The following is a 13,576-nucleotide window of genomic DNA, read 5'->3' as shown; positions in this document are numbered from 1 at the left end:
CCAATTATCAGGGAAATCTTTTAAAGATTGATATTACTAAATGTCAGCAAGAACAGCAGGAACTCTTGTATACTGCTGATGGGAATGCAAAATGGTTCAGCAACTTTAGAAAAAAATACTTTGAAGTTTCTCACACAGATAAACTATATTTACCATACAACTTAGTAAAACCACTCATAGGTATTTATTCAAAAATTGAAAGCATATATATACATATATATACACATAAGACATGTATATAATCTTCATAGCATAATTCATAATTCATAAAGATTGGCTACAATCTAAGTGTTTACCAATATTTGAACATCAAATGCACAAATAAAATGTGATCTATCCAACCAGGAAATACTACTCAGCAATAAAAAGGAACAGCTAGTGTCATATGCTACAACACAGGTGAATCTCAAAAACATCACACTAAGTGAAAGAGTCAGACTCAAAAGGCCCACACTGTATGTTTCCATGCATATTATATTCCAAAATTAGACCCATGATTATGTGGGACCAGGAGTAGGGGGAGAGGGTTGACTACAAATTGGCCCAAGGGATTTTTTTTTTTTTTTTTTTTTGGGATGCTGGAAACTCTTGAGAATGGTGGTGGTTACACAACTATAGATACTAGCTTAAAACCCATCAAAATGTACTCTGACATTGGGTCAATTTTATTGTATGCAAGTTATGTCTTAATAAAACCATTACAAAAGTTTAAAGCACACTGATGCATACGCATAGAAAATGACTCTGCTTCTCTCTTGTGGCATTTGGATAATTTTAAAATTTTCTTCTCCTTGCTTATCTAAATTTTGTAAAATTTCCACAATGATTATGGAGTGTTGGTGTAGAGAGAGAGAAGCCAACAATAAAATGCCATAAACATAAATAATTGGGTTATTCAACAAGGAATCTATTCTTGATTCAACATTGTTTGCTTGTAATGAAGCCCATTTGAGTCACCTCCTTCTCATCTATCTTTCCTCAGTGGCACTTCTGAGGGGTGAGCTGAGGAAACAGATGCAAAAAGGTACAGAGCTTAATAGCAATGCTTTGTCCATGTAGCTCTTGGTTTGGCTCTCACCTTGATTTTTGGATGAATACACAGAAGGCTAATGATGGGGGGCTCTCATCCTACTTTGCCAACTCCACCCTCCATTCCAACCCAGATCAACTCGTGCATCTTCCAGGCCCTAAGAGAAAGTCCTTAGTATAGGGCTGGGCAGATTGTGGTTTGTGGGGTCCAGGCCAGGCACCCGCCTCCAGCTCACATTGGTCTGTTGAGTGCTGCATGGTCTTGGTGAAGTCAAGAGGCCATTCATCAGTGAAGACCCATGATTAGAACAACCGAGGGCTCATGCTTCCCATGGCAGGACGGGACACAGAGTCCCTCCAAGAGCCCCTCTGGGGTGGGGGTGTTCAAAGTCAACAGGCCTCTGGCCCTTTTCCCCCATCACACATCCAATTCCTCTCCAAACTTTCCACCTGTGAAAGGGCAGTCACCTCAGGAGACCCGATGGGCTCCATAAGCGAAGGGAGGCTCGTCAGAAGTCTGCATTGTCTACCCTTGGTGTCATGGGGTAGCTGGACAAGGACTCTAACAGGGCCCAGGTGTTGGGACACAGGATTCTGGTGGGAATAATAAATGTATAATTATAAAAATACTTTCATAAAATATCATCCCATGGAAGGAACATACAGTCTTCTAGACACTCTGGCCAAGAAGTAAAGCCCAGCAGAAGCTCAGATAGTTGGGGAAGGCCCTGAGAAATGAGGCAAATCATAGCTTTCTCAAGGCCTTGGATTTGTCACCCATAAATGCTAAATTGAGAGGTATTCTGGGTTCCCAACCTGGGGTCTCTGTCCTCAGAGGCACTATTTTCAGGAAATACTTTCAGTATCTTAAAACTCCACATATCATTCACAATTGTCAAAATGAAGATGCAACCAAGAGTCCGTCAACAGTAGAATGGATAACAAAATGTGGATGCAATGAAATATTGCTCAGCCTTAAGGTGGAAGGACATTCTGACGCTTCCTACAACATGGATAAATCTGGAACATTACACTTCATGAAGTATAATATTGGACATTACATGAAGTGAAACAAGTCAGTCATGAAAGGACAAATACTGTATATCTGATTCCATGTGTATGAGGCACCTATGGGCATGAAATCCACCGATGTGAAAGAAGAATGGTGGTTACCAGGGCCTGGCAGGAGTGGGGCATTATTGTTAATGGGTACAAAGTTGCAGCTTGGGATGTTACCAAAAAAATCTGGAAATCAGTAATGGTATTGGTTACACAACAATGTGAATGAACTTAATGCCACTGAACGGTACATTTAAATATTGTTAAAATGGTGAGTTGTATGTTTTTATTTTACCAAATAACAAAAACAAAAATAAGCATCTACATGTACCCATCCACAAGGCCCCTCATGAAAGCATCAAGTCATGCCTGTTAGTATTCAGATCAAATCTCTGGGCAGGCATAACCTTTGATTGATTTTTTAAAAGAAATAAAAATAACAGCAAAAAATATGAATTATGACTTAGTGCAGTTTTTTTGGCAGGCCAGTCTTTCAAAGCATGGCATCTTTGGGGGAAAATAAAACAAAGGAGCTTTGGTAGAAAGGTTGGCTTGGGTGAGCACCCTGGTCTCCCCCCTGTAAAGGTTGTGATTTTGTGGTTGGGGAGTCCATGCTAAAGGAGAAACACATCCCAGACGAGAGACCAGACGTGTCTCCAGACAGATCCTACCCAGCCACAGGAGCAAGCATTGGGTTTGAGATGGCCCTTTCTCTGGCCTATTTTTAGAGCTGGAGTCAGAGTTCCTCCAGTAAGCAGCTCAGAACTCTCTGGACTAACACGATGCAGTACCAGAAATGAAGTCCACACATGCTTTAGCCAATGAGGGTCAGGATGACATGTCCCCTGCTGACACTCTTATCCATCACCCCAGACACCTGGACCAGGGTAGGGTCGTAATGCATCCTGGAAGCCTACTCAATACACGGGTTATAGACATTGCACCCAAATAGCACAGGCTAGATATTACAAGAATGAACACAAAGGACTCATTTCGCTGAGCAAAAGCTTAAGGGTAGGGATTCTGTTTCTGATGGCATTCTGTTTCATTATCAGGCAGAAAATCTTGGTGGGCACTTCTAGCTCTCCTCCCTGTAATGCCCAATCCACTTGCCTTGAGAAGCAGGGCACAGCTTGGGAAGAAATGGTCAGAAGACAAATTATAATCCAAACCCTCTGTGGCCTGTGACCTTTGCCCCTTTGATCCTCTCTCACTTTGTTTGTGAAATGGCAACAACATCAGCCTCATTAGTATGGATCAAACGAGACAGTGTCTGGGGACATGCTTGGAGAACACACTGTACAACTGCATAGGAATTTTCTTCTGCTTAGGAATTTCCCTACACCCAGTACTCAGAGTGGAGTAAAGAGGGCTAAGTCATTGTGTGTCAACTAAGAAATAATCAGAGGGCAGAGCCACATTCTCTGCTCTGACCCCTGGAAAAGCTGCTCTTTTAGACTAAAATTCTAGCAACACTGTTTTCTGTAGAGATGCTGGGAAATATCCAGTGAACCACAGCTTATTGGGTCCCTGCAAGGATCTCTGAGGCAGTCCCACCTCCGCCATCACCTGTAGAGAAGCTCCATTTCTTCAAGGTGATGCTGGTGCACTGGGTGAGAGATGGAGAAAAGGAGGAAGCTCCTGGTGCCCATTCCTTTTTAGGGTATAGAGTTAGTTATCTGTGCCAGAGAGGATTTAGTGTTTGTCCTCCAGGAGGCCCCAAAAGGTACCCCAGCTGCCACCTCCTCAGCTTGTCCCCGAGGAAGCAGGGAAAAGAGGTCTTGGGGATGGTTTTGTGCTTGCAGCTCCAGTGAGCAAATGTGTTTCCAAATGCGGCAAATAACAATAGGTGCTGTGCTTTCTCTGCTTCCTGTCCATGAATAAATAAACAGACGCCCCCGAGTGGTCTTGCAACTGCCTGTTGCATTATAAGTTTTTGCCTGGGCCTGAGTGATGATGCTGGGCATGACAAAGAGAGGTGGAAAGATTAAGTTCCCTCCTCCTGTCTCTGGGCTCAGACCCAGAAAACAAGACCCAGAGAATCTGCAACTGATGCAGGTTCCCAGGAGCTCCTTGAGCAGCTGCTTGGAGGTGACATCCTGTTGTAGTGCTTTGGGGAGAAGAGAATGGCCCTGACCACCTCTTGGAACAAGCAAGACAAACCTACACAGAATTGGCAGGTGGGGCACAGCAAGTTCTCCTAGGAACAGGTCAAGGGCAGTGGCTTCAATAAACACAGTGACTCCAGGACACACATGTAAAGCATCAAATGGGCAAGTCACCTTTGTGTTTTCTTCCAGGCTGCCTAGTTAGGATTTACACACTTCACCATGCTCCACCTTCTGGACACAGAAGCTGGAGATGGTAAAAACCAGATACAGGCCCTCGAGTCAGGCTCATGGGAAATATCCAGTTAGCCACCTCTCCTCTGCCAGGGCTCAATCAAAAGAGGAAAAGAAAACCTATTCCCAGTGTTGTGAGAATTCAACTGATGTTTGGGGAGCCTGTCACACAGCTTTCTGGAAAAGTTAGCTCTTTTCCCCCTGAGGGGGCAGCCCTGGAGAAGAAATCATTAGCAGCAGTCCACTGTGCTGTGTTTCAGAGGGAGGCCCTCTGGGACCCTCTTCTAACTCTATACTGGGTTACTACATGTCCAGTTTCGCGTGTCCCTCAGACTCAGGGCCTTCCCTTGCTACATCACTCAGATATCCCAGGCTGGTACGGTGAGGGGCAGATGGGAGCACTCACCAGCCTCCTCTGCCAAGCCATGGTGGGCCACCCAGCCATTGCGCAGCGGGAGGCGCCCGGGCCTAGGGCCCCCACTGCTAGCCCCTGACTCGGAGGGCAGGCCTGAATCACTGGGCTGAACCTCCACGAAGACCCGGGAGCGCAGGAGCCCGCTGGGCGGGTTGGAGTAGGTCTCCTTCTGGCTCCCCCACTGCAGTGGGCAGAGCTGCACGCGGAAGGCGGCCTGGAAGCCGCGGCGGAAGTTCTCGTTGAAGTAGCCATAGATGATGGGGTTGGCGCTGCTGTTGAAGAAGGCCAGCCAGTGGGCAAAGGGGAAGGCGTAGACGGTGACCAGGTGCAGCTGTGGCTCGCTGAGCTGCCCGTAGTCGATGAGCAGCAGCAGAGCCCAGAGCGGCAGCCAGGACAGCGTGAAGAACAGCGCCACCATGACCAGCATGTGCACCACCCTGGCCTTGCGCCTGGCCCCCAGCCGGCCCTCCCCGGCCGCCTCCTCGCCAGCCCGGACAGGCCCCGAGGCCTTGAAGAGCTTGCGGGCGATGCGGGCGTACATGACCACGATGAGCATAAGGGGCGCCAGGTAGATGTGTGAGAAGAGCACGGTGGTGTAGACCTTGCGCATGCCCTTCTCGGGCCAGGCCTCCCAGCACGAGTAGAGCGGGTAGGAGCGGTTGCGGGCGTCCACCATGAAGTGGTGCTCCTCGCGCGTGACAGTCAGCGTGACCGCCGAGGGGCACATGATGAGCAGGGCCAGGGCCCAGATGACGGCAATGGTGACCAGCGCCTTGCGCAGGGTCAGCTTCTCACGGAAAGGGTGCACGATGCAGCGGAACCTGCGGCGGGGAAGGAAATTCTGAGAAGCTGGACTCTGGGTGGGTCTGGAGTTGAGAGCTAGCCTTGGTGGAGGGCTGGAGGGGTGTGGGCGCTTTATGACCACTGTACCTGAGTCTGCTTCAAAGAACAGCTAAGACATTCACTAGGGTAGTTTGCTAACAGATGGCTTTCTCACCTGTGAGGGAGTCAGCTGTTAGGCTTGTTGTTTCAACCTTTGGCCTACTCATTTTATAGAGTCACACACTTAAGAAATGGCTGAGAATAAATAATTCGTAAAGCATATACTACTGACAATAAGTGAAATTAGCAATTACTGGATGAAAGAGAATCCTGGGGCAGACCAGGAAGACTTCCTGTAGGAGGTAGGAATTTGAAAAATATTGCAAACCCCAGTAGAAGAGGTTGCACACTCAGATATCATTAACAATAACAAAATAAAGATCAGGGAAAGAGAAGGACTTCCCTACACTGCAAGGATAGTGAGTGGCCTTGCAGAAACAGGAACCCAGTTCTCTCTCTCCAGCTGCCTATTTCGGTCACAAAAGACTGGGCTTGCTGGGCCTCCCCGGTGGCGCAGCGGTAGAGCGCTGGGTTGCGAAGCTGCCCGCGGCCTCTGCGGCGCGGGTTCGATCCCCGGCTGCTCCCCGGCCACCGGAGGAGGGTCCCACATGGTGCGCAGACCTCTCCTGCCGCCCGCTGCTCCCCTCAGCAGTGTACTTCGGCCCTTCTGCCTGCTCTGCTCCCCGCTCTGGCTCTGGTGAATTCTCTCACCCTCCCGCGCCTCTGACTGTACCCAGTGCATGTATAAACAAAACAAAAACAAACAAGCAAACAAATAAAGAAAAACATGCCTCTATTAAAAAAAAAAAAAAAAAGACTGGGCTTGCTGAGGGCAGAGGTGAAGAGGAGGACCAGGGGTCTAGAATGGGCAGAGCTAAGAAGTATCTGTGTTGGGAAGAAGATAAGGAGGAGAATGTAAGGAAGAAATAAAATAACATTAACAGCTGACATTTAGATTCTGTGTCTGAGAGTATGTATCATCTTTACAAGCAAAAGCTCACTGTAGTGTATTTACCATTTTACAGGTAAGAAAACTGAGACCCATAGTAGATATGTGAATTATCCTAGGTCATATATTTGTGGTACCAAGTAGGCAGTGGTACCAGGTTTGAAGACAGAAGACAATGATTAAAAACCACCTCCAACTTACCTGCTTGCTTCCCATGCTCTAGGGAAAGACACCCAGGGTGGACCCTTGTTAAAAGACACACTGAGAGGGAGGCGTGGGTGGAGGAGTACAGAAGAACCTACTGTAGTTTGGTCAGTTTTATTGTTTGCAAAGTCTCCTTGGCCCCAATCCACTCCCAGATCCATGCTTACCAGAGAACCCAGTGGAATCTGAGGCTGACAGATCAGAAGTCACTGGAGATGACGTGGGAATGGAAGCCAACCAAGAAGCTATAGAAGAGCAGGAGAGACCCTTCCTCCCCAGACCTACTGAGGCCAAACCCTCAGGCAGATCCCCTGGCTCAGATCAGGGGTGGCAGGATGTTGGCTGCTCAAGAAACAAGGACTGGCCTCAAACTCCTCAGGTCCCGGGAATCCCTATTAAACCTCCATGAAAGATGCCTCCAGACCTTTCAAAGATCTGGAGGGAATGGTGTCCTCTGCAGGTGCCTCAAGTCTAGAAGAAAGCCAGCCCACAGGTCTTCCCTTTTAGACTTGGGATTCAGTCCCATAAACCACAGACTTCTGGATGGCCCAGCAATGGAGACATCCAGCAGCTCTTTCTAGCATCAGGTCCTTCACAGAAAAACCTATCCAGGAAGGCTCTCACCTTTCCACAGCAATGGCCACCAGTGTGAAAACGGAAGCTGATACAGACATGCCCTGCACCAAGCCGCTCATCTTGCATGTGGCATTGTCAAAAGGCCACCCTGCAATGACAGAAGGCACAGAGTCAGAGGTCTCGGGCCATGGAAATCGTCCCTGTCTGTGCATTGGATCTTCCCTTCATGGCCTGCTAGGGGTCATCCCATCTCTACTTATGCAATCCCGGGAATGGACAGCTGACCAGCCCATACCATATGGACAGTCTGATTACTAGAGAGACAGCTTCATATTGACCATTGCTCTCTCTCCATGAACTTTAGATCCATCCTGTCCTGCCTGGCTTTCTGCTCACATAGTCCTGCCCCAGGTTCCAGGCCAATGGTTCTCAACCCTGGCTGCTCACTAGCATCACCTGAGGTCTTTGGAAAGAACCAGTACCCAGGTCCAGGCCAGACCCATCACTGTCAGAACTTCTGGGGCTGGGACTCAGATATCAGTATTCTTCAAATCTACTTGGCATTTGAAGGGCAGCGAAAGTTGAGAAACACTTATACAGATCAATCCTGACTCCCAGATGAAAGGGAGGTATAAACAGCCCCAACCTCTCCTACCTGGTATCCTCACCTTATTCCTGGGGGAGCAGAGATGACAGAAGAATGACACTTCTTGGACCCTATCTTTTTGAACGACTCTGACTCTTAAGAACCATGACAATGTTTTGTGTTTGGTGAGAAACCCAAAGTGGAATACAGACAGTAACAAAAAAAAATAAGTGTATTATAAAGGATAATATGACCAAACTGAAGGGGGAGCGGGGAGCAAGGAACTAACCTCAGCAATGTGGGAAAAACAGCATTTTGATTGTATTCTATATGACTACAGAAACAACCGTATGTTAATACTGTATTGTCATTAAAAATTTGTTTCTCAGAGGGGTGTGGATTAGCAATACTGTACCTTTTATGTATACTAAGATAGAACAAATAAGCATATTGCAGATAAATAGGTTTCTCACTATCAGAGAAGTTACAAATAAGGAAAAGAACAAAGTTAAAGTGGATCCCATGATATTGGAGTGAATCATGGTTTTTAATATTTATACAGCTGGGCAAATAAAGAAATCGATAAAGATGTATAAGTAAGTTGGTGTGTGTTAGCACACACATTTCCTAGCTCTGTCCCTTGAGAGGGCCTAGAAGCAATGATACCCCTGTACCAATACTACCCAAATCTTGGTTTCTAAATGCCTTTCTCCAGCAAGTTACCAGGGCTTCTTAGAGACATAGTTGATTGACTACAGGGCTGGAGCAAGGAAATAGAAAATGAGCCTAGAGCATTTTGTGGTGCCAGGGTGTAAAGAAATACTAAAAACAATCCTGGCAGTATGTCAAAAGGACACAGGAGCCAGCCTGAAAGAGCTCCCTGTAGCCAAAACCAGGGGTAATTTAAACATCAGAATTAATAAGCATAGTATTGGATCATAATCCACAAGGTAAAATTTCAATTAATAAATATAGAAGAAATGATGTAAGTAGCAAGTGTGTTACAACAGTAATACTTGTAGGCAGGAACCATCAAATGTATGCTAAAATGGGTGGACAAGGTCATAATGAGAAACAGGACATTTGCATAGAGTCAAAGTTTCTCTCCATGAGAAATTTGTTATTATGAAGGAAAAATGGTAGTTATATAGTGAAAAAACCTAACAGATAACACCTTATCCAAATGATCAAAGTTAATACCACCATTAACACATACAGATATTACGAGCCTTATGAATGTGTATCCCCTAGCATTCTTTGCCAAATAAGCATAGACTTAATCTAACTAAAAGAAAACATCAGGCAAACCAAAGTTGCAGGACATTCTGTAAAATAACTGTCAGGGTCAAAGGTGTCAAACAAGTCAAGTTTATAAAAGTCAAGAAAGACCAAGGAACTGTTACAGGTTGGAAGAAACAGACAATAAAACCATTAAATGCGATACATGGTCCTGGGTTGAACCCTGGATGAGAAGAGGGCATTTGTGGGGAAATTAAATGAATTAAGTTCACATAAAGTCTGCAGATTAGTTGCTAGCACTGTATCAATGCTAATTTCATGGTTTCAATGATTGTATTATGGTTATCGAGGCTACTACCATTAGGAGAAGGTAAGGAGGCATGTAAAGGGACAGCCTACTACTTTTGTGATTTTTTAGTAAGTGTAAACTATATAGTTCAAAAGAAAATAAATGAAAACAAAGCAAAAATTCCCCAGATTCAAAAGGCAATGGGCTGTATGATTCCATTTATGTGACATTCTTGCAAAGGCAAAACAATATTTTCTGTTCCTCCAAAAAGCAGACTGATGGTGATGGGGGTGGAAGAACAATCTGACTGCAAAGGACGAGGGGAAATTATTTTTTTCAGTGATGAAGGTGATCCCCTCCTTGACTGTGGTGGTAGTTATGTCACTGTCTATATTCATTAAAACTTGTGGAACTAGAAAGAGGTGGATTTTTTGGATGTTAAATTATATCTCAATATATTTAAATGTAAAGAACGCGTGTATTCCCAATGCACATTTTATAAGAGTGCATACAAATAAGAGGACACACATTACATTTAATAGGATGTTTACCTATGGGCTGGGAAAGGAATTTAGAGTGGAGTACAGAAGGGAATGAATAAATAAGAAATACATGAGGGGGCCTCCCCGGTGGCGCAGCGGTTGAGCGCTGGGTTGCGAAGCTGCCCGCGGCCTCTGCGGCGCCGGTTCGATCCCCGGCTGCTCCCCGGCCACCGGAGGAGGATCCCACATGGTGCGCAGACCTCTCCTGCCACCCGCTGCTCCCCTCAGCAGTGTACTTCGGTCCTTCTGCCTGCTCTGCTCCCTGCCCTGGCTCTGGTGAATTCTCTCACCCTCCCGCGCTTCTGACTGTACCCAGTGCATGTATAAACAAAACAAACAAACAAATAAAACATGCCTCTATAAAAAAAAAAAAAAATACTTAAAAAAAAAAAAAAAAGAAAACTCAAAAAAAAAAAAGAAATACATGAGGGGCTTCACAACAGGATGAAGCCACATCATGCTTGGGATACTAAAGCCCTGTGTACCTGCATTCTGAGGAGAAGGAGAGGAGGAGGGGGAGGGAGAAAGGAAAGAAAAGTTGTATGAAATTTTGTTTTGTTGCAGAAATTTCTATTAGAAATGACCTAAATCCCCATCAAAAGGAGACTGTTTAAATAAAGTTGTGGTACATTCATACAATGGAATTCTGAGCAAGTATAAGGAGAATGAAAAACATTTTCTTATTAATATAGTATAACTCCATGTGAATTGATTTTAATAAGTCAATAATTGATTAATAATTGATTTTATTTGCAACATACATGGTCTATTTTTAAGCAGGGGGGCAAGTAAAGGTGCAGAACTATTTGAAAATTTAGCCTTGCCTTCATTTGCTTGTACTTGCATCAAATATATTTGGAAAGAGACACAGGAAACTGGCAACATTTTGTCTCCTGGAGAGGAGCTAGAATGCCAGAGGAGAGGGGTGGACAGCAGATTTTTCACTGGGTAACTTTTGATATCAAATTGTTGAAATTTAGGAATATAAAAAGGACTGACAGACACCACCTCAACCAACATATCATTGTTAACTGGTGCATGTGTTTGCACACGTGTGTCTGTGTTTGAGCAGGATAAGCAGACGCCCTGGAAGAACCAGGAACTGGGCAGTGAGTAAAGGTCCTGCCAGGCAGAACCAGTTCAGCTAGGGAAGCTAACTGTCCTGGCTCCACTTCCTGGATCCTGGAACGTACAAAACATGGACTGCACCTCCCCCCTTCCCCAGTCAGGTGAGGGCTCCAAAGGGGCTGTCATGAGCTCTGGATCCCGGCTGCAGGGAGCTCCCAGCTCAGAGTCTGAAGGCTCCGACCTCTAGGGGTCTCCACAGCTCTGGAAACCAGGCGTTCCCACCCAGAGTCTCATGGTGGGTGGAACCTGATTCTGAAACAAGAAAGAGAAATCGCACAGGAGAGAGGAGGTGATGGTGGGATCCTTCTGAGTACAGCATGGTGAATAGGCAGGAATTTAGAGGTCAGGTAGTCTACTTCCACTTGAATCCTTTTTAGCAAAACCTTGCTGTGTCGCCAGACCCGATTTAGACACTCCCAGCGACAGGGAGCTTTCTTTTGAGGACCTCTCTCTTGCTTGAGGACAACTTAAATAAATGGGCTTTTAGTTCCTTATTCAGAGGAAACCATTTTTTCTACCACATCTCACTGGTTTTAGTTCCGTCCATGGGCACTTCCTGGGAGAGTAAGACCGATTGATATAGTAGTTAGACCTATGGCTATGAGAATGTGGGGCTTAACACTTAGCTGTGTAACTACGGACCAGTCCCTGATCACTCTGAGCATCAACTTCCTCATCATTAAAATGGGATAATGTTGTCTAATCCATGGATTGTCGTGAGGATAATTAAGAAAATGCCGTAAGACTACATCACAAATGTCTGACACAAAGAAAATGACTAATTTGTTGCACCTGTTCCTTCTAGCCTAATCCCTGGAAAGGCTGGCTTGAGAGTTTGTGACAAAAGTGTCTTGGCTAGGAGAGCGGGCTAGGTATGATTTCAGGGGTGAGGGGAGCTCCCATCCCCTTTGGCTGCACTCACCAGTGATGAGGTTGTCCACAAGGGTGGTGGGCATGCAGAAGATGCCCACCAGCAGGTCGCTGACTGCCAGGTTGAGGATAAACATGTTGGTGACTGTGCGCATGTGCCGGTTCTTGAGCACGATGAAACAGACCAGGGCATTTCCCACCATGCAGAGGAGGAAGATGAGCACGTAGGCCACAATGAACATAGCCGCCACTGGCGAGGAGTGCTGATAGTAGGAGGAGAAGGTGAGGTTTGCAGCTGGGGTGGCCGTGGCATTGCTCCCATTCTGGCTTGGCAGCCAGCTGCTGTTGGGAGGCTGGGAGGGCTCCCCTAGGGGCAAAGAAGCATATAGGTCAGGGTCCTAGGCAGAGAAGAGAGACTGATTTCTCTTTACTGAAGAGACCCTTCTGTGTGCTCCAAATCCTGACCATTCCCTATAGCCTCAGTCATGTGCTCAACTCCAATTGCACCTGGATGCCCTGATCCAAGACAGTCGGCCCACAACCACTCAAACCTGACCTCATACCTTCCACTCCATCTTGTCTAGGACACATGTCCCATTGCCAGCTGCTCTCCTGTTGTACACAAAGCCCTCTCTATCCCACCTAGTTTCTATCCTTCTCAGCCCTGTGCTCTGCCTCAGAGGCTGCCCTCTAAGGATTCTATCACCCAGGTTCCCATGCACTCTGGATTTTGACCAGGTTCAGCCAGTGGGAGGCATGGAAGGAGATTGGGGTACTGGAGAAGAGAGAGGTCAGGGAGATTCATCCCCTGCCTCCCCTCCTGCCTGGTTCACTTCTGCCCACGGGGCTGACCTTATGGACACAGGTGAGTTAGGTGAGTCCTCGTCCACGAGTCTAGCACTTATTGGGCCACAGTCACACCATCCTTACTCCAACAGGTCCCAGTGATTCCAGCCCCCCGGGCACCTCACCATCCACTGTGAGTTCTCATAATCTCCCCTCCCCGCATAAAGCCCCTATTAAACTTTCTACTATTAAATTCTCTTCAGTTAAACCCCTTCTGTGTGCACCACCTGTTTTTTTCTGGGGTCATGACTATTACGCCCTCCAAGTCTTCAATGTCCTTCATCATCATCTCCATGGACTGTGGCTGGCAAAGGCAAGAAGGCATTAGCAAGGGAAAATAAAAGGGGGATCTGAACCAGGGTTAAGGAGCAAAAGGCACCATTTAATTCGCCAGAAGGCCACCCAAAGCCAAGTCTACCACCCACCCTTTAACTCCTCCCACTACAGTATCAGCCTTTTCATTTGCATAGTATTTAACAGAGCATGTGCCTATCTATTATTTAACCTTCTCAGCTACACCCAGGTAAACAGATTAGGTTTTAGCCCATTTGAAATGGGAGAACTGGGATTAGAGGGGTTCTGTGATTTGCTCAGGGTGGCACGAGTAGGAGTAGCGACGT

General features: G+C 46.3%; 1 protein-coding gene across 1 annotated transcript; it reads right to left on the bottom strand.

Moving 5' to 3' along the window:
* Nucleotides 1–4,789: 4,789 nt before the first annotated feature.
* NPFFR1 (neuropeptide FF receptor 1) lies at nucleotides 4,790–12,701 on the bottom strand (the record flags this gene model as incomplete). Its single annotated transcript, XM_084245450.1, has 4 exons — nucleotides 4,790–5,666; nucleotides 7,505–7,604; nucleotides 12,163–12,477; nucleotides 12,674–12,701. 4 exons carry the CDS (start codon nucleotides 12,699–12,701, stop codon nucleotides 4,790–4,792), a joined length of 1,320 nt encoding a protein of 439 aa, XP_084101576.1.
* Nucleotides 12,702–13,576: the final 875 nt, after the last annotated feature.

The sequence above is a fragment of the Talpa europaea genome (assembly GCF_964194135.1).
Source record: "Talpa europaea genome assembly, chromosome: 10".
Taxonomy (NCBI): Eukaryota; Metazoa; Chordata; class Mammalia; order Eulipotyphla; family Talpidae; genus Talpa; species Talpa europaea.
Note: the sequence above shows the minus strand (reverse complement) of the source record. Positions and strands in the feature narration are given on the sequence as shown.